The 20,143-nt window shown below is 35.4% G+C and overlaps 5 protein-coding genes and 1 long non-coding RNA gene across 10 annotated transcripts in view; 3 read left to right on the plus strand and 3 right to left on the minus strand.

The window, feature by feature from the left end:
• Positions 1-1,189, minus strand: part of LOC104751262 (AP2-like ethylene-responsive transcription factor AIL1) — a 2,733-nt gene extending 1,544 nt beyond the window's left edge. The window contains exons 1-3 of the mRNA XM_010473178.1: positions 1,078-1,189; positions 375-948; positions 148-221 (exon numbers count right to left, since the gene is read on the minus strand). Coding sequence (XP_010471480.1) covers positions 148-221; positions 375-948; positions 1,078-1,189 — 760 coding nt within the window. The remainder of the gene's footprint in view (positions 1-147; positions 222-374; positions 949-1,077) is intronic.
• LOC104751263 lies at positions 4,854-6,954 on the minus strand. 3 transcript variants are annotated; one of them, XR_761756.1, is made up of 7 exons: positions 6,687-6,954; positions 6,343-6,444; positions 6,099-6,246; positions 5,851-5,920; positions 5,621-5,708; positions 5,344-5,467; positions 4,854-5,241 (listed from the first exon to the last, which is right to left on the minus strand). It is a non-coding gene; the product is annotated as an uncharacterized LOC104751263 (long non-coding RNA). The 3 variants fall into 3 exon arrangements; XR_002035793.1 differs by having other exon boundaries at positions 4,854-5,258; XR_002035794.1 differs by having other exon boundaries at positions 4,854-5,262.
• LOC104751264 (probable ADP-ribosylation factor GTPase-activating protein AGD8) lies at positions 8,341-10,228 on the plus strand. Of its 2 annotated transcripts, none has more exons than XM_010473179.2 (6): positions 8,341-8,474; positions 8,600-8,696; positions 8,850-9,225; positions 9,312-9,491; positions 9,566-9,769; positions 9,895-10,228. In XM_010473179.2, the coding sequence occupies exons 2-6, from the start codon at positions 8,608-8,610 to the stop codon at positions 9,991-9,993; spliced, it is 948 nt and encodes a 315-aa protein (XP_010471481.1). In that variant the 5' UTR covers positions 8,341-8,474; positions 8,600-8,607; the 3' UTR covers positions 9,994-10,228. The 2 variants fall into 2 exon arrangements, with proteins under 2 accessions (XP_010471481.1, XP_010471482.1); XM_010473180.2 differs by having other exon boundaries at positions 9,312-9,485.
• Positions 10,611-11,378, plus strand: LOC104751265 (CLAVATA3/ESR (CLE)-related protein 13-like). Its single transcript, XM_010473182.2, has one exon. The coding sequence runs from the start codon at positions 10,771-10,773 to the stop codon at positions 11,086-11,088; it is 318 nt and encodes a 105-aa protein (XP_010471484.1). The 5' UTR covers positions 10,611-10,770; the 3' UTR covers positions 11,089-11,378.
• Positions 11,831-15,337, plus strand: LOC104751267. Its single transcript, XM_010473185.2, has 5 exons — positions 11,831-13,768; positions 13,867-14,014; positions 14,110-14,257; positions 14,351-14,569; positions 14,659-15,337. The coding sequence occupies exons 1-5, from the start codon at positions 12,109-12,111 to the stop codon at positions 14,860-14,862; spliced, it is 2,379 nt and encodes a 792-aa protein (XP_010471487.1). The 5' UTR covers positions 11,831-12,108; the 3' UTR covers positions 14,863-15,337.
• On the minus strand, positions 15,987-20,055 carry LOC104751266 (uridine-cytidine kinase C-like). 2 transcript variants are annotated; one of them, XM_010473184.2, is made up of 12 exons: positions 19,880-20,055; positions 19,186-19,562; positions 18,967-19,081; positions 18,543-18,738; positions 18,246-18,359; positions 17,953-18,126; positions 17,614-17,808; positions 17,394-17,516; positions 17,192-17,304; positions 16,949-17,072; positions 16,614-16,835; positions 15,987-16,384 (listed from the first exon to the last, which is right to left on the minus strand). In XM_010473184.2, the coding sequence occupies exons 2-12, from the start codon at positions 19,520-19,522 to the stop codon at positions 16,166-16,168; spliced, it is 1,932 nt and encodes a 643-aa protein (XP_010471486.1). In that variant the 5' UTR covers positions 19,523-19,562; positions 19,880-20,055; the 3' UTR covers positions 15,987-16,165. The 2 variants fall into 2 exon arrangements, with proteins under 2 accessions (XP_010471486.1, XP_010471485.1); XM_010473183.2 differs by having other exon boundaries at positions 16,949-17,111.

Below are 20,143 nucleotides of genomic sequence, written 5' to 3' on the forward strand. Positions count from 1 at the left end.
AAAAAAAAAAAAAAAAAAAAAAAAAAAAAAAAAAAAAAAAAAAAAAAAAAAAAACTGTTAGTAAAGTTATTGATGCATGATACTCTGATAGCATATTTGAATCAGAAAATGTACGAATTAATATTTGTTTTTGTTTTTGGGAAAAACCTTGTCTTCCTTTTCTTGTCTGTCCCTCTTTCTTACAGCTATTATCCCATAAGTGAGCTTCAAACCATCTATGCCTGTATACACGCACAAATATGTTTATATATGTGTCGACACAATTCCTTTAACTACAAAATAAAATGACATGTATACGTAATTATATTGTAGCATTCACATTTCTATTACGTGTAAGCGTGAGACATCCTTATTTAATAATGTAACGTACGTACCTTGTAACTCCACGATACTGCGAAGTTCTTTGTCCTAAATTATTAACCGATTTCCGAGGAACTGATTCCTTCACCACCTGAGATTTACCATCCAATCTCTTCCGCTTCTCATCTACCTTAACCGGTTCTTCCACCGGCACAGACAATACATTTGATTCGTTGATCAAATCAGAACAAGCGCCATGGCTCAAAGCCAATGATAGCATCGAGCCATTGGTGTTATAATAACCAGTCTCTTCGTTACTCAGATGACTAATAGTATTGCTCGTACCACCCTCTTCATTAACGTAAGTATTTGAGAGTGGAAATGTTGGAGTGCCTTGCGTTGACCAATATTTGAAATCTGAGACCGAACCAACCCTTTCAAAAGCTCCATAATCAGGGATTAGGTTCGGGTATTGTGGTGTAACTACGGTTTGTTCGTGGAGGAGGTAACCGGGTGGGTATAATCCGTTAATCACGGTGGTGCAATTGATATTGGTTTGGTTATGGTTCATAGGATACTCGGTTTGATGAGAGTTTGGCACTTCCTCGTCATGATGATGATGGTGATCAAGGTTGATATCATATCTCCCCACTACCCAAAAATAGAAAAAAGGAATATCGTCAACAGTGGCCAAGCCAACAAACAACATATATGATATATTTTATGTATAAGTAATACCAGAAGGATGATGTGTGAGAGGATCGGCGAATAAGAGAGACCCATCCGAACCGTTGTGCCTAAGTTCTTCTTCGCCTTTTTCTTCTTCTTCTTCTTCTCTATCGCAAGTTCTCAAATGAGGTGTCAAAGAAAATCCCAAACATTTGTTCATCTCTTCTCTCTCTCTCTCTACCACACTATTTAGGGTTTCGTGTTATATGATTTGTAGTGTTATTATTATACATGAATATATATTGTTTTTCAAAGTCTACAACATTAATCTATATAATAATAACAATCTGAAAAAATGCGACCAATAATTGTGTTTTTTCATTCGTACCTTTTGGAATCTGAAAAAATGCGACCAACAGTTGTGTTTTTTCATTCGTACCTTTTGGATAATTTCTGAAAAGGTACAACTGTTATTTATGAAAAGATACAACTGTTCACTATAAAGTTGTGTTGATTGGAACATTCATATCTTTTGAAATCTATATATATTTTTTTTGTCTATTTGAACTGTTTTCATTTTTTTAACCATGACACAAAAGCAACTAAAATTTCAATATCAACAGTTTTTACATTCTAAATTATTTTCTAACATTCATTCTTTTAAAAGTCAAAAAATTCCTCTAATTCTTCATTTAACAAAAGATTTTTGGAATGATGAATCTAATTTATATTTTTTAGTTAATTTTAAATAAAAAAGTTTAATGAAAATACCAAGAGTGTTTTTCCAAAAGTTAGATGGGATACATAGTGAGTTTTTAGATTTGACTTTTCAATGTGGTAATAAAGATGCTTTCTATTTAAAAGCTGTTTATATGGGTTGCATACATCGAAATTTGGAAGCTGCATTAACATTACTACAAAGCCCAAATCTGAAAAGATATCCTCAAGCTATATGGCTATCTTGTATATTTTTTATTTGTGTTGGACGGTTTAATTGTAGTAAACGTGAAATGAATCGTTTTAAATGGTATTCTTTTCCAAATAAAATTTCATCTGTTAGAAGCAAAACAATGATTCCGATTCGTCACTTCAATATAAAAGGAGGAAATTTTTTTAGTCAACTAATTAATCAACACAAATTTAGTTTTATGAAATCTTGTAACTGTTTATTTGTTTGCTATAAATGTAATTTATGACATCAAATTATATATTTCTTACAGAATGTTTAAAAGGAACATATATATTTCATTTACTTTAATTCAAATATTGGTGGTAGTAGTTCTTTTTTAATAACTCAACACTAGATTGTAACCCGTGCTACAACACGAGCAAAATATTTTCATATAATTGTATTATTTTAGATATATAATGTAAGTATTTGTATACTATTGGTATGAAATACAAATATCGGATTTCAGTTTGGTTTTAATTTAGATTATCAAGCGTATGTAACATAGACGTATCTACTTTGGAATGGGAAACACGTCTATTCCCATCCTGTTTTATCATGTTTCATTCTATCCTCTCGTCCTATATCCATCAGAATTTTTCTGTCTTATTGTAACGCCTCATCTTCATAACCATGTTTAGTGGGCCCATGTCCAATCTCGACTCATAGGCTCACCTTGCTTTGTGGGTCCATTTCCACTCCCGGCCCGTGGGCTTATCCATATCCAGTGACCAATTTGCTACGTCCAGAAAGCTTTAAAGATTTGTTTACCGTCCCTAAAAATCACCACATGATCTTTCCTTGTGTTTTATCTCCACTTGCACAGTTCTCACAATCACTTCCCGAAATGTCATCCATCCTGAACTACTCCAGCTCAAGCATTCTTAATTTTGAAGTCCTCTCAGGATCCTTGACCGAAAAAATAACTGCACTTTGGTGACATGGGTTGCGTAAACCTCTCCGCAAACAGGGATGTCACACTTATGATAGTTCTCTTTTAAATAATTACTTGTTACGCAATATTTTTAATAGAGATTGGGTAAAAAATTTAGACAGGATACCCAAATTCCTTTTGAATATTTAATTTTTATTTAGTTAGTTGAAATTATCCAAAAAGAATTACAATTTTAAAAACTATCTAACTATTTTTTAAAAATACTAAAATTCTGAAAGTACCCGTTCCAAAGTAGCTAATTACTTCACGAAATAGAAAGTCTTTATTTGAATATTTAATTTATATAGTTAGTGGAAATTATACTTATCAAAACCTCTCAAAATATTTTCAAAAATATTCATCTCATATTAGTTCTTTACATGTCACATAGTGAACCTTTTGAAAAAAAAAATCGTTTAAATGCAATTTTTTTATTATACGATATATCTGTTTTCGTCTCACATCCACTACTTTTCATTGTAATATCATAAAAGACCCGGACTTAGTAATAATTTCATTTACATAATACATCAATTTTTTTAGTTTTATATGTTTTATGTTTAGTGGCACACAAAAAAAAAAGTTTTTTCTTTATTAAGTGTTTACAATAATGATTTCTCGTGAAATGTAACAAAGACACTGATGATGAATTATAAAATGAGTTGTTTAGTCATGGACTGCTGATGGTGGAACAATAAGAGACTTATTGTCTCATATTTATTTATGATTTTTTTTTTCAATTTTTCGATAAATATTAATAACATGATGTCGTGGTTTTGTTTAATTTAAACTCTTTCATATAAATTAATTTAATATTAACTTTATTTTTCCAATAAATTCTAAATTTGAAAAATGAGTTAGAATCTTAATTATTTTAAATATATAAAATAAGTATTTATACAATATTGATATTAAATCTAAATATTGGATTTCAGTTCAGTTTTAGTTTGAATTATTATACGTAATAACGTAGACTTCTCTACTTTGTAACAGGAAACATTTCCTGTCCCATCCCATCCAGTCCAACGTTGTCTTCACCCGTAATGTATCCATCATAATTTTTATGTCCTATGATCGTTTTCTTTAAATAATTACTCATTAGACAATGTTTATTAATTAGATTTGGTAAGAAATTAGACTGGATACTCAAATTCTTTGTTGGATATTTAAGTTTTAGTTAGTTCATTGAAATTATCCAAAAATAAATTATAATTTTCAAAAACTATCTAATTATTTTCAAAAATATCAAGAATTCTCAAACTACATTTTCTAAATTAGGTTATTACCGGTCGCATAATCAACCCTTACCTGAATTAGTGAAAATTTGAGGCTTGAATTTAAAATTCCTATAATTTTTCAACTCCATACTTTTATCTACAATTTATGTTCTCTTTTTGTTTTTTGAAAACTCGTTCGAATATAACATAATTTAATTATCCGTTTTACCCGTTTTAGTTGGCATATACTATTTCTCGCTCTAGTACCATAAATAGACTGGACTTAATCAAAATTAGTTATGGATTCTAAAAGTATATGTACTTAGTAAATTAAATTACTTCAAACAACCCTAGTAAGACATATATTAGGTAAAACAATAAACTATAGGGTGTCTTTAGTCAAGTGGTTACAGCACCATTTTTGTGACCGATCCCACCGGAGTTCGACTCTACTAAGTCGCATTACTCCGCGTAGCATTACCCTGCATAGTAGGGATTGGCTATGAATCGGGCTTTGTGAATTCAATGATGACAAAAAAAAAACAATAAACCCTTTCAGATATTCAAATTCTAATGATTAACATAATAATCAAAATAATTTTGTTATGTGTATATTTTGTTATGTGTATATTTTCTAAACTAATCAAAATATTTCTCAAAGTTTGTTTATGTTTGGTAAATCATGTCCAGTCCCAGGGAAAAAAAAGATATCCAAATTATCATTGTTGTGAAACAGATATATCATTTAGATTTGATATTAATCTTACGAACAAACAAAATGATATGATGTAAAAAAAGTTAATAAAAAAACAATAATGTGAGTACAAAAATATTCTCCACTTATCATTTGGATTTGGCCTTAAGAGAACCAAATATATTGTGTTTGTTTTATTAGAATAGACTATACAGTGAAAACAAAAAAACATAGCATCTCACTCACTCCTCTTCTTCAGCCCCTTCTAGCAAACTCACAAATGGCTTCAATCCCTTCACTAACGTTTGCCTTGCAATGCAAACCCAACACACACCACTATTACATCAAGTTCACCTCACTACCTCAGGAAACACTTTCAACAGCTTAGCATCCTCATAGCATTGCATATGTATTTTGTACATCAGTTCCATCTCCATATGACCACTGCTTCAAAACATGTTCAGAAGCATGTTTTCACCTACCACAATATAGCGACTATCTAAGCTTAGCTTTAATACCAAACAACATATTCTTGCTTCCAAATTACAATAACACTTCAAACAAACAAAAATAAACTCACTTGACGTAGTCCAGCATTTGAATTTTGCTGCTGGTTTTCCAAGACCATTGAACAGGTTATTTCTCCATTACAACACAAGCATCGCAAGGTCCAGTTGACGAAGACTCATTGCCATGATGGTGACCTGATACAAAACCACATGTCATTTTAATTTCACTTTTATTATGATTTTTTACTATAACTAATAACTTTATACTATTCTCATAGAGAAACCAACCACCTGCTGTACATGGACTCAAATAAAACTAAAAACATGAAAACCAGAGAATCAGCTTACATTGAAACCAGCTGTTGTAGATACTTCTTCATTAGATCTCTGTAGTTATTATTTCCAACTGATCCCATGTAAGTTGCACCAACAGCTTCTGCATAAAGCGAGATAGAGGATCAGAAAGCAGTAGATTATATTCATAAGAACAGTAGATCAAAGTGAAAATTATTAAATATGAATCATTGAAAGGGACACATGAAAACACATATTTAAATAACGAAAAGCTGAACACTCACTCTTGGTATCTTGTAGCAGGTTGTACGGCTTTCACACCTTGTCCTCTAAAATCAATTCTCACTTATATTTCTGAAAAAAAAAAGAACCTGCAACTTATATAACCAAATTCTACAAATTATTTAAATAAAAGCTGCAATCTATCTATAACTTAGACTAACCAAACCTCCAATTCAGACAATCCTAATCTGTCTATTAATTAATCAAATCAAAATTTGAAGGATCAACCAAAGGGACCAAGCGAATGTACCAATGACAGGTAAGAAGCAGCCGAATAACTAACGGGGGTGTTGGCTTGGTTGTCAATCCCTTTAAAATGAGGCATCTGATTCAACAACAGCCATGAGAGCCACCCACCAAAAGCCTCTTACTCCCAGAAAAGGTTGTTTTTGTTTTTTCTAATTAACCAATTCACATAGAAATGGATTTTCATCAATATTCATGTGGCAATGTAATATAATTCAAATGGATGGATAAAAAACTGATGAACTTACCAAGCGGAAAGAGATGGGGCAAATGAAGAGAGTGGCTCTGGCTTGATGGTAAACAACGAAGACGGTGGAATTGAGTTCTTCCATGAAATCAGCCGACGTAAACTGCAAAAACACTAACGCTAAGACCACCTTGTATTTCGATATCACCATCACACTCTCTCTCTCTCTTTAAGATTAAAAATTAGTAGTAATTTAATCTCATCTTAAAATCGTGCTGATGACCAGAGAAAAACCCAAAACCAAAACATATCAAGATTTAGAAGAAAAAAATTCACTTAAACCTGGTTTTAATCACCAGACGCAGATTAAAAATCTAGATCTAAAAGAGTAAAATGAAGTAATACCCTTAGTATCTTTACGACGCTTGAGTAAATTCTGAATCTTCTTCCTTTGCCTTCTTCTCTTCCTTCAGACCATTCGCTTAAAGTCTCTTCTTCTCACACTTATGTTGGTTCCAATTCTCTGGGAATCGTGGACTGGGTTGGGTGATTAAAAATCGTGATGGTCTTCCTTTCTTTAGGGATTCAGTATCGGAGAGACGAAGATCAAGAGGCGAAAAAAGAAATTTTTTAGGTTTTATGTCTCTCTATTCATAAACTTAGAGAATGAAGGGCTGAGGTGTTTTGCTCAAAATAAAAACGAACGGCTGAGATTATAACATGAAATGAAACCGGGTTAGATCACCGGGTCAAAATGACCCGCGTGTTTATCCGTTTACATGGGCATGGAAATTTCGTTTGTACCCTTTTTAAAAATCGATTATTTGATCATAATTCCAATGGCATTTGATTGTAATTTCTTACAAAACTAAGGTTACTTTGTTAAAATGTTTTTCGATTAATAGCTTGGCCGTTGTCAAAATTGTGTCGTTTACAAAGAATATGTTCAGTTTCTTGATTACAGATGGTTTCCTTTTGTCCCGAACTCATTTGTGTAGAGACTGAGGCTTTAATTAATCAAACTATAAAATATACATTAAAAGATTAGCAATATGTAAGTTACTAATAAAAATTACATATAGTTACTAATGGACATTGTAATTTCGATTTAGAGAGAGAGAGAAGCGAGAAGAAAAAATGAAATAACGGCAAGGCAAGTTACTACAACATGCAGAGAAGAAAATTAGTAACACTCTCTTTATATATTAAATGCAAAGTTTGACTGTTTAGTATTCAAAGGATCTAAGTATGTATGTCAGGTGATTTACTTCCATCTATATATATGTTCAAAGCAAAAAATGAACTTCTTGACCAAACAAACATAAACAAATTAAATAACCTTATATGGTTTTATTGAATTTTAATTACTTTTTTTTAACTCTCATAACAGTTTTTAATATGAACCACACAAGTTTTGTATGAGAAGGCACATCCCAAAAAGTCTCTCAATACGACTAATTGGTCTCCTAGTCCATGCAATGTTGTGAAAATTATATATATAATTTAATTATAAAAATTATAAAGATTAATTTGACATAAATATAAAAATCATAGAAAATTATAAACAAGATAATATATAAATCCCAAATACTTTAAAGGTGAAAAGATAAATTAAATAAAACAATCTAAAAATATTACATTAAATTTAAAAATACAGTATTAGAAAAAGACGCATATAGTAATATTTTTTTGTAGTTATCTTCTTACATTATTAATATTGTATTGTTTAAAAGAAAATATTTTGTTTTTTTGGTTATAATCTCAAATTCTTCATATTAGATTGATATAAACTTAAACACATATCAAAATCTTATTAATGGCTAACCTTCAAAATTCAACTTTATATAATAAGATCTTAGAATCTGGTTTTTTTTTTAAAAGAAATTTTAAAAGGGAAAAAGAAAAAAAAAAGAAGAAGAGAGATTTGAATGCTGCAGTTAAGATAAATGTTTTTAATAACTAAACTCTTTTTTTTTTTATTAAAAGTAAAATTTAATTGTTTTAATAAGTGATTTAAAACTAAATAGCAACACTTAAGAAGATATGATTAGTAAAAAGTGATATCCTATTATCATATTGTTTCCTCTCTGCAAAATCCCTAAAAGTTCGCCGACAAAGATGGCTGCTGCTTCTGACAATCTGACCGATAAAGATATTGTTTTCAGAAAACTCAAAGCAAAATCCGAGAACAAGGTTTTGATCTATTTCTCTATTCGATTGATTGATTGATTGTGTGTGGTGTTTGTTCTTGATCTGAGCCCAGATTGTCGATTGGGAATCATAACTGTTTTTTGTTTATGGTTCTGCTTCGATTGTAGTGCGAAGAATGCTACCTGGGCATCGGTATGGAATATTTCTCTGCATCGATTGTTCAGCTACTCATCGGGGTCTCGGTTTTCATATCAGCTTCGTCAGGTAAAAACATTTTATTTTATTTTAATTATGTATTACACAACAAAATCTTTCTTACTCCAATTCAGCATCTGATTCGACTCCTCAACAAATCCAAATTATATGTTCTTAGATGAGCTTTTTTTTGTGTGTGGTAATTCTCCGGTTTGTTTCTAGATCAACGAATTTAGACTCATGGAGCTCCTCAGAGCTCAGGGCAATGATGTTTGGTGGCAACAAATGCGCTCAGTGGTTCTTCAAGGAACATGGATGGACAGATGATAGTGGCAAAACCGAGGCTAAGTACACTTCAAGAGCTGCTGATTTGTATAGGCATCTTCTTGCTAAAGAAGTTGCTCAAGACACCACTAGTTCTCGCCCCGTTGTTACCTCAGCATCTAATGCCAAGGAAGAATTACCTGTCAAACATGCAGCTACTGGTGTGACTTCTTCGCCTATAGCTTCTAATGCAGTTATTCACACTAAGTATAGGAAACAAAACATTGGTGCGAAAAGGATGGGCAAACTTGGTGCTCGGAAGCTGACTACCAAGGTAAACTCTTTCCGATCATTATCTTGTTCAGATTGAGATATCAGATTTTTCATTCATTTTTATATACGGCATATGATAAAATGCAGCCAGATGAAAGTCTGTATGAGCAGACACCGGAAGAACCTGCACCACCGCTTATTCCTGCAGCTAATAGCAGCGGAACCAAATCATATTTTCCTACTTGGTTTGAGTACTATGCCCACTGGCAATCTAGCCATGTTGCTGAACCACCAAAGTCGACATCATCCTCTGATGAGGAGGTCTCCGTAAGTTTATGATGTCAAACTCTTTTTGCAGTGTCCCTATGATGTCGGGTTTGATATCTATATCTTGTTCACAGGACAAAAAAGGTTTATGGTCGTTGGTAGTGAACATATCGGCACAAATTAAGGAGGCGCTCACTCCAGGAGATCCTGATGATATTGTCAAAGTTAATTCTTACCGTATGGAAGTGACATCGTTAAAGGAGCTATTGCATTCCTCCGTTGCTAAAACCATCCCTCGTGCCACCCGTATGCAGTATCTCTACGATGTGAATGACCTAGTAAGTTTTATCACATGTGAATCTCTCTCTATTTGGATTCTTGAGCCTTTTTTGATTTTTTTTTTTTTTACTTCCAACCTAATTGTTCTGATAAACATAAGTTTTGGTTTGGTTGTTTCTATCAGCTCTTAGTGGCATTTACTAGGCTTCACCATCATCCTGTATACTGTCCCATAATTGTGAGCCTCCGAAAGGATGTGGTGCTCTTAATGAGTGAGCAATGAAAAGAGATATGCCGGGGAAATTTGTTCTATCAAAACAAGTCAGTCTAATTAACAAAGGACCTGAGATTTTCCAGGATGTAATACGCATCGGTGTTCGAGTACTATAAACTCTATATTTTATTCATAAACGCGTGTGGAGTGACAAAAATGCATAGGTTGTGGATTAATTTTCGCTAGATGCTTTTGTTTTTGTCTCATCAATACATGAAGTAATGAATCCGTCCTACTATCTTCATCTTCCGGTTTTAAAAGAAACTTACTGACTATGCGCAACAAGACAATAAACATAATCTAAAACCACCATTTCGTAATTCCTAATTTCTTTTATATTTTGTGATCAATTTTGCTATTTTATAAGTGGCTCGTTAATGAGACAATCTTGTTTGTTTTGTTCATATTAAACAAAAACATCAATCATTCAATGTGCTAACAAAAAAAAAAACTTAATATATATCTTATCATAACTTGAACTTATTATGCAATTTAAATTTATGTTCCACTCTCTTTGTATCTTGTTAATTAAGCTTTTGTACATTAAAAAATGTGAAAATAAAATAATAGTATATGATGAGAGGTTTGACTTTAAATGAACTACAAATTTAATGAGCCCTCTTCTTCCTTGAACGCAAAGGAAGTTTCTTCGTTGGAAAACGCTGTCTCCAATTCACATCTCTCTCTCCCTCTTTCTCTGTACATAACATACGTATAAGTGTATATATATTAACACTATATTTCCTCTGTACACTCCCTTCGATGGTCCTATGATCTTTAATCTCCATGGCCAAAAGTAAAGTCTCACGTGTCTTAGGGTTTCTTCTACGGATCTCTCTTCTTCTTCTCTTCGTCTCTATTTCTTCTCTATTTGTTAGTTTCAGCTCTATTTCTTCTCCGGTTATTATCTCAACGCCCTTTTACTACCAGCCGGGAAGAAGAGCTTTGGCGATGAAAGAGTTTGACTTCACACCGTTCTTGAAAGATCTTCAACGGAGTAATCATCATCGGAAAGTATCTCCCCCAGGAGGATCAGAGATCGACCCGAGATATGGAGTTGAGAAACGGCTTGTCCCATCTGGTCCAAACCCTTTGCACCACTGATTGTCTTCTTATTTTTTCCTTTTAATTATTCTTTTCCCCACAAAGATATAGTAAAACACGTATATTAATTACTAGAAAGATTAATTTATAGTACGAAGCTAATATTCTTTCTTGGTACGTATATGTTCTTGAATTATTTTTTCTTTCTTTTGTCATGTGAAGTTTTTTTTTCACTGTTTATGTAAATGTGTAATGATGAAATTTAGTCATCTTTTTACATATTTGTTTTTTACTTAAATTATTATTTGGAGAATAGGTTGTAATAATAATAAAACATCATGGTTTGATGATCATGGTACACATCTGTACCCCAAGATTCAACCTCTACCGTTTGTACACATTTATTGTGACTTGACATTAACCAAAGCTCAGTTAATTAAGGGAAATGAAATGAGTTGGCTTTGTAGAGGTGAATCTGGACTGTGGAGTAGATCGATCGATATTAATAAAGTCACGTGAAGCGTTGACTTAATTAGTTTTCTTTTCCATATTTTGTGCAAACTTTTCTCCAAGGCAAGTGTAGACAACGATGAAATGAGTTCGTTCATGTGCTTCTCATTTCGCAAACTACAAACTACACTTCATTTATTATGTCCTCACTGAAGTTGAAACGAGACATTTATTAATCGCTGTAATGATAACAAAGAGACATTTAACAATCGGTTTACTTCGAACCATGCGGTTTTATCTCCGGTTTTCTTGTTATTTGGTTAATCCTTAACCACAATCAAATCTTGCAAGTGTCCGTCTCGGCTGCGTTAGCCAAATCCTTTTCATCAAATTTTGCAGAACGTTTGTTGGGGGTTTTGTGAATAATTTGAAGCTATTGTTCGACTTCGTCGCTTCTGTATATTTTGAAAGAGTCAATTTGATGACTTTATCCCGAAAGTTTCGTTTTTTCACTGTTATCTCAGCGAGAAATTTTCTGGGTTTTCAATTCTGAATCAAACCCTATAATCTGTTGTGGTGATAGGGCTTATACTTGATGAGAATCTACTGAATCAGTCCTAGTTAAGAGAGATGGCGAGAAAAGCTAACAACAGTTTTTTCCTGGAAGAGTGGTTAAGGACTGTGAGTGGAGGAGGTAGTGTCTCTGGTGGTGACTTGGTGAAGCAAAACTCTGCTCCATCAGCGAGGTCAATTATTCAAGCATGGTCTGAGATTCGCGAATCTCTTCAAAACCACAACTTTGATACACGTTACCTTCAAGCTTTGAGAGCTTTGGTTAGCTCTGAGTCCACTATCCATGTTGCGGATCCCCAAGCAAAGCTTCTTATTTCTATACTAGCTTCACGAGATGTATCTCTTCCGTCTGAGTCTTACACGCTTGTTCTTAGATTGCTCTATGTGTGGATTAGGAAAGCGTTTCGACCGTCTCAAGCTCTTGTTGGTTCTGCGGTTCAGGCTATTCGTGGTGTTGTTGATGATAAGCGTGATATCCAAGCAGCGTTTGTAGCGCAGAGCGTTTTGGTCTCTGGTGCGTTTGCTTGTGTTCCTTCTCTGTCAGGAGACTTGAAAGTCTTATGCTTGGAGTTGCTGTGCAGGCTTTTGGAAGATGAGTGCTCATTGGTGGGATGTCAAGAAGAACTTGTTCCTGTAGTGCTTGCGGGAATTGGGTATGCTTTATCTTCTTCGTTGGATGTTCATTACGTTAGACTATTGGATTTCTTGTTTGGCGTTTGGTTTGAAAGTGAGGGTCCTCGTGGCAGTGTCACTTATGGTCTGATGGTTCTTCATTTGATTGAGTGGGTTGTGTCAGGTTATATGAGGTCTAATTATGTCAACAAGATCTCTCTTTTTACAAACGAGGTACTAGAGACTTCCAAGGAAAAGTATACTGTTCTTGCTGTCTTCATGGCGGCAGCTGGGGTACTGAGAGCTTCCGCGGCAGGATTCAGTCGTGGTGCGCAGAGTTTTGAGATTTCTAAACTAAGAAATTCAGCTGAGAAGCGAATAGAATTTGTAGCTCAACTTATAGTTTCCAATGTTAATGTTACACTGCCAACTACTCAGAGAGAAGGTCACATGTTGAAGTACTTTGCTATAGCATTGGCTCGATGTGGGCCTGTTTCTTCCTCTGCTCCTCTGCTTTTGTGTCTCGCTTCTGCATTGATAACTCAGGTATTTCCTTCAGGCCAGATATATGATTCATTTTGCAAAGCTTTTGGCAAAGATCCTATTGGACCAAGACTCATATGGGTCAGGGAGCATCTTTCTGACGTTCTCTTCAAGGAATCAGGGGCCATAACTGGGGCTTTCTGCAATCAATATTCATCAGCAAGTGAAGAGAATAAGTATATTGTGGAGAACATGATTTGGGATTTCTGTCAAAATCTCTACTTACAGCACCGTCAAATTGCTCTGTTACTTCGTGGTATAGAAGATACATTGCTTGGGGACATAGAGAAAATTGCAGAATCATCTTTTCTTATGGTTGTCGTCTTTGCGCTAGCTGTTACGAAACAATGGCTAAAACCAATAGTGTCGAAAGAAAGAAAGATGGAGACATCAGTTAAAATATTAGTTTCGTTCTCCTGTGTAGAGTATTTTAGGCATATTCGTTTACCTGAATATATGGAGACAATTAGAGAGGTGATTTCATGTGTCCAGGAGAATGATGCTGCTTGTGTATCATTTGTAGAGTCCATTCCTACCTATGACAGCTTAACTAATCCGAAAGGTTTGAGAAATCAATTGTTTCTGCAATTTCCATATTCATAATTTTCTGTAGGCTGGTACATTAGTAAGATTTGAAATATTTTTTTGTTCTTTCTGCAGACTTCTTTACACAGCGGATAGAATACGAATGGTCAAGAGATGATGTGCAGACATCTCGAATATTGTTTTACCTTCGCGTAATCCCAACTTGCATTGGACGGTTATCTGCTTCTGCCTTCAGGAGAGTTGTTGCATCAACCATGTTTTTGTATCCTATGGAAAAGATCGATCGATATGTCTTTTACCCTGTTCTGTTTAACTACGAGTACCATCTTTTTTATTCCTTAACAATCCTGTGGCTAGATATATTGGACATCCTAACAGAAAAGTGGCGCGAGCATCTCATACTTTATTGGTAGCGTTTCTCTCTTCAGCGAGAGAGTCAGAGGAGGACGAAAGAGACCAACTCAAAGAACACCTTATTTTCTATTACATGCAACGATCTTTGGAGGTACCTAAGCAAACAGAAAAATGGATGCAAGCTAGCTCTGTTTCGGTTTATTCATCATCAATAATAATATATGATTTGTTGAAATTACTGCAGGTTTATCCTGAGATCACACCTTTCGAAGGTTTAGCTTCAGGCGTTGCAACCTTGGTCCGGCATCTACCTGCAGGAAGTCCTGCTATATTTTATTCTATTCATAGCCTTGTTGAGAAGGCTTCTACATTTAGCTCTGATTCACTGCAAGGAAGAAAGTCTGATCCTGGTAATCAGATATTTGAGCTGCTTTTGCGACTTGTCTCTTTGGTTGATATACAAGTAAGTTTCTTCCATTTAATTGAGCTACTAGAGCATGACTTATGTGCTCCGATGCTAATACTATGTGCTTACATACTTTTGGGGTTCAGGTGTTGCCATATCTGATGAAGTCATTGGCACAGCTAATAATAAAATTACCGAAAGAAAGACAGAACATGGTGCTTGGTGAATTGTATGGTCAAGTGGCTGAGTCAGACGATGTGATTCGCAAGCCATCTTTGGTATCTTGGCTACAGTCACTGAACTACTTATGTTCTCATAACCGTGCTGAAGGCTCAGCTGCTCGGCTCTAGGGATCTTCTTATATGCTCATAGTTTTCAAACATGTGAAATAGAATAAAGTTTGTATGAAGTATACCATGGAATTATGCCATAAGACATTATTATAGTATTATGATGTTAGCTGTTAGCACAACCTATTATCAAGTTATCTACCCATCTGGTTTTAACAAAGCCTGCGAAAGGAGAACTAAGCTCAAACATTCACGAAAAACTGAAGGCAGACTATGATCAAGTTGCTGAAGATGTCAAAGAACTTGCTTCGTCTACTGTGTATAACATAAGGACATATTACGGCCTCATGTTTCGTTGTGGACTCCAGTTACTTCCACGAGAAAAAGTGTTGAGTCTTTCTAAACGGTAATGTAAGCCGTATCAGTCTTTTATGCTTACATTGTCAAGACTGAATTTGTCCAGTGTGTATCCCAAACCATGTTATTTACATCATTGCAACTATTTCAAAAAGCCTGGGTTTTCACAGTGAAGTAACCAACTGTTACAGCAACTATTTTAGACGACTGTAGGCAAAAATGCCAACGCAGCCAATGGCCAAACCAAGAAGAATAGTTACAGTAGAAGATCCGAGGTTTTGTGTTGTGCTGTTTGTTCTGTTGCTGTCGAGTCTCTCTATGCGAGTCCTTTCTCCAACATACTCCCGAAGAAGATTGCTCAGGGTGTCCATTTGATGCATTATCTGACGCTGTCCACGAGCAACAAGTACGACCTGTTCCAGATGACGAAAAGTCAATAAAATCATGAAGAAAAAATGAATATTTCGCAAATTTTGAGCTAAGATCTCTATATCTCTAANGCTGCTCGGCTCTAGGGATCTTCTTATATGCTCATAGTTTTCAAACATGTGAAATAGAATAAAGTTTGTATGAAGTATACCATGGAATTATGCCATAAGACATTATTATAGTATTATGATGTTAGCTGTTAGCACAACCTATTATCAAGTTATCTACCCATCTGGTTTTAACAAAGCCTGCGAAAGGAGAACTAAGCTCAAACATTCACGAAAAACTGAAGGCAGACTATGATCAAGTTGCTGAAGATGTCAAAGAACTTGCTTCGTCTACTGTGTATAACATAAGGACATATTACGGCCTCATGTTTCGTTGTGGACTCCAGTTACTTCCACGAGAAAAAGTGTTGAGTCTTTCTAAACGGTAATGTAAGCCGTATCAGTCTTTTATGCTTACATTGTCAAGACTGAATTTGTCCAGTGTGTATCCCAAACCATGTTATTTACATCATTGCAACTATTTCAAAAAGCCTGGGTTTTCACAGTGAAGTAACCAACTGTTACAGCAACTATTTTAGACGACTGTAGGCAAAAATGCCAACGCAGCCAATGGCCAAACCAAGAAGAATAGTTACAGTAGAAGATCCGAGGTTTTGTGTTGTGCTGTTTGTTCTGTTGCTGTCGAGTCTCTCTATGCGAGTCCTTTCTCCAACATACTCCCGAAGAAGATTGCTCAGGGTGTCCATTTGATGCATTATCTGACGCTGTCCACGAGCAACAAGTACGACCTGTTCCAGATGACGAAAAGTCAATAAAATCATGAAGAAAAAATGAATATTTCGCAAATTTTGAGCTAAGATCTCTATATCTCTAACTTATTATTCATGGATAGACCCTTCCATTGTCTCAGTTGAGTCTAAAGCTCTCTCTGATGCTCTGTTGTTGTCTATTGGAGTATAGCAATTAATAGAGAGCTGACTGTATGTAATTCTGATGATGGAGAGTTTGTAAACATACCTCTTCCGTCAGAGGAGATTCCCTTACGAGCTGAGATGCTGATGAGGAAAGCGCTAAGGCAGACCCATTACCGTTTTCGATCGGTAAAGCCAAGTTATGTTGACTACCTGAAGCCGCTATCTTGTTCGGGATCTTGGAATTCAACTCTTCAATGCGGGATGTGAATTCATCCATCCTCTCGTTCAGTGTTGATATCTGGTCCGAGAGCTGAGTGATAAAACCCTATAGAACACCGTATGTTCAGTGATTTAATCGTAAGCCAACTATCAATTTGCAACAACAGAACCAAATATTTTGAAAGATCTCAGGAGAAAATAACAAAGAGCCCGCTTTACCTGATTTGGAAGAGTGGCCGGTGAAGCAGGGGCTCTGGCATCTAACATTCTGTTGTTAACAGCAAGTCTTGTCAAGTTAGGCAAGACTTTGTGTCTTTGATTTGTGTAAGACTTTGATACACCGCTGTTAAGACGTGCATCACTACACAAGTCAGATGATTCCCTGACCATATGGTGTCTTTATTCTTAGATTCTGTCTTTTTCCCAACTTTAGCAAATCAAGGAGAAGAGATTAGAAGATACCCGTGAAGATATTTCATTCTACTATCAACAGAAGCTCTTGAGAGGGCTTCTTTAGGGCTAGAAACTGTATCATCATCTAAGCTAAGTTTTGTCTTCAAGTCATCTGGTAAAGCCTGAAACATGACCATGGAAACCGGACATATAACATTACCATCATGACATATAATCAACTGGATCTGCGTGCGGTAATCACAACACATACCAAAACATCATTTACAAGACTCTCCAGCTGTATCTGTTCGATATATGTATGTGGAACATATGAACCTTCCAATCCAAGTTGGTCTCCCACATTTTTGACGAAGGAACGGTCTTTACCTTGTACCTTCATAACAGAGTTGATAAAAAATGACTATTAATTTCAACTTACCACCTTAAAGAGAGTGTAAACTTTTATGGAGAGCAAGAGAAGTATATATTACCTGAACATATGTCCGATTTAGTTGCTCCAACCAATCAGTTTTCACAATTACCTTGTCATCATCAAAGATATGACTTTTTCTTTTCAAGATCGTTGCAATGGTATAGCCCAGTGCCATTAATCCTCCGAGAAGACGAACGCTGACTTCAAAGGTTATTCTGGGTGATATGATAAATGGATGATCTGTAACCCACTCCTGAAAGCAATGCATAGAACGGTAAATGTAATCATTCATCAATCCAACACGCAACACCCATTCGTTCAGCTTACATATGAGACTAAACTCTGCCCATGAGTTCCTAAAATGTGTTTATACAGAAGAAACAGGTATTGGCCAAACCTCAAACATGAGATTGTATTTTCCATCCCGGTTCCTCATTCTAAGGTATGATTGGCATGCTTCAGGATCCTCGCCTGGTGGTAGCAGATATATGTCATAAGTTTCCTCAGTACGTTCCTTACAATCTTCAGACAGAGCTGCCTTCATTTGTTCAGGTGTTACATCGTTCGTTGACTACAATAAGATAACAAAACTCACTCAACACCGGGAAGGTATCGCTGTTACAATACAGCTAGTCACAGATTATATGAAACGCCAAGATACTCCACTTTGAACAATATTAATTCTGTAACCTTTAAAATATATGTTGGGTTCTGAAAGCCACTGAAGGGGTTAAACTTGTTAAGGATCTTAATCTGAGCCGTCTTCAGATCAGGTTCAATAAACGCCTTGTACATAGGATAAACCTGGTTGGAGAAAAAGACATAAGCAAAATTGTACTGTCTTAAAACTCAAAATAAACAGTAGAATTCATCATTCATGTTCTATCCATATTTGAAGCGACCTTAAACAGCCGGCATGACAGCAACTCAGCAAGGGTGATAAATCAGAGCTCAAAAATAAAAGATAGCAAAGATTAGCGTGAAAACCGTCTCAGATATCTGGTGAATGATTTCTTCAGGTTCCTGGCCAGCGCGTTGAATGTCCCGCAAAACACGCTTGACAAGATCAAAATGCACTCCACCAGTGACAGAGACACGAAGATCTAGCAAAGGCCGTAGTTTCTCACTCAAAGCGTATATGCCTTCAAGAATAACAATGCGAGAGCTAGGGACCTCAAGTGTTCTATACAAATCACGAAAGAAACTGATAAGCCATTGCAGATGAGTAGCTCTGATCAACTAACATATAAATCAATTTTCCCCTAAAAGATGTGAAGGAATCTTTATAACGTTTAAATGAAATCAATGAAATAAGTATAATCACTTTCTCCATCAGGCATCACCATCATAAAATGTCGTCTGTACACAAGTTATCAACAGTAACATATGCACCAACGGGGAAAATCGGTACCTGTAACCAATTCGGGAACTTGACTTGAAGTCATATATTGGAACTTGAACAGGTTTGCCATCCCTTAGGCCATGTATATTGTCAAGAAGTGTATCATAGTCAGTCAACCGTGGGTCTGCAACCAGATATAAAAGAATCACAAAACGTTTTTCAGACACTTGTTCTTTATATCAAGCCATAACAAGAAATAAGGGTGTAAAACATAGAGGTGGTGCATACCATCAAAGTTTCCATCGATCACACGAGAACCATCATTATAGTTGTCCATGTTTATGATAGCAATACTAGGCATGAAGTTGAGAATTTTCTCAGTGAAAATGGTTTTGCCAGCTCCAGAAGGACCAGCTAACCCAACCAAAATGAGTCCATCGTTCTTCTGAGCCAATAACTGGCAAGCACGAATAACAGCGTAGAAGCCTTTTTCAAAAGACAATGGATCCTCAATTGGAACAATCTCATATCTGCCAGAGTCCTTTCTTTTGATAAGCTGAACCTGATCCCGCAGCAAACCATGCCGTCGGCGAGGTGACAGAGCAACAGAATTATCGAGCGCCATTGCCTCCCCAAAAGTTGCAATGAAGAAGAGAATCTGGAAGCTAACCAAATTGCAGACAAAGACTATATTAGTCTAATCGGATCAAAATAAGAACAGTTACCTAAGAATCGACTATATTAGGCTAATCGGATCAAAACACGAGCAGACATTTCAATCAATTTAACATGGGGAAAAAATCATAGACATGCGTGATAAAAGAAACTCCAAAAATGCAAGATTTTGAGCTTCAACATGACTTCAAGAAAACTTGGTTCATGCGATCAAGATAAGTGAATCAAACAAAGACTCTCAGAAGATAAAGAATCTGATCGTAAACAAAGGAATCAAAGAGCAATCAAAGTTTCAGTTTTCACATACCGGAAGAAGAGTCAAATCGGGGGATTAAACGTCGCCGGAGATTATTTCCGAATTCTCCGGAACCCAGAAACACGATAGCAAGAATATAGTTGGAGATATTTTTTCGAAGCAGTCAATGAGAGAGAGTAAGAAAGATGATGGAAACAACAAGACGGAAGTTTATAGAAAAACTAGCGATGCTGACTCCCAGAAGAAATCACTAAGACTAGAGACATCAAACAGTAAACCATATACCAGATTCATTCAAAAATTGGAATCATTGGA

This window comes from Camelina sativa, chromosome 16 (genome assembly GCF_000633955.1).
Source record: "Camelina sativa cultivar DH55 chromosome 16, Cs, whole genome shotgun sequence".
Lineage (NCBI taxonomy): Eukaryota > Viridiplantae > Streptophyta > Magnoliopsida > Brassicales > Brassicaceae > Camelina > Camelina sativa.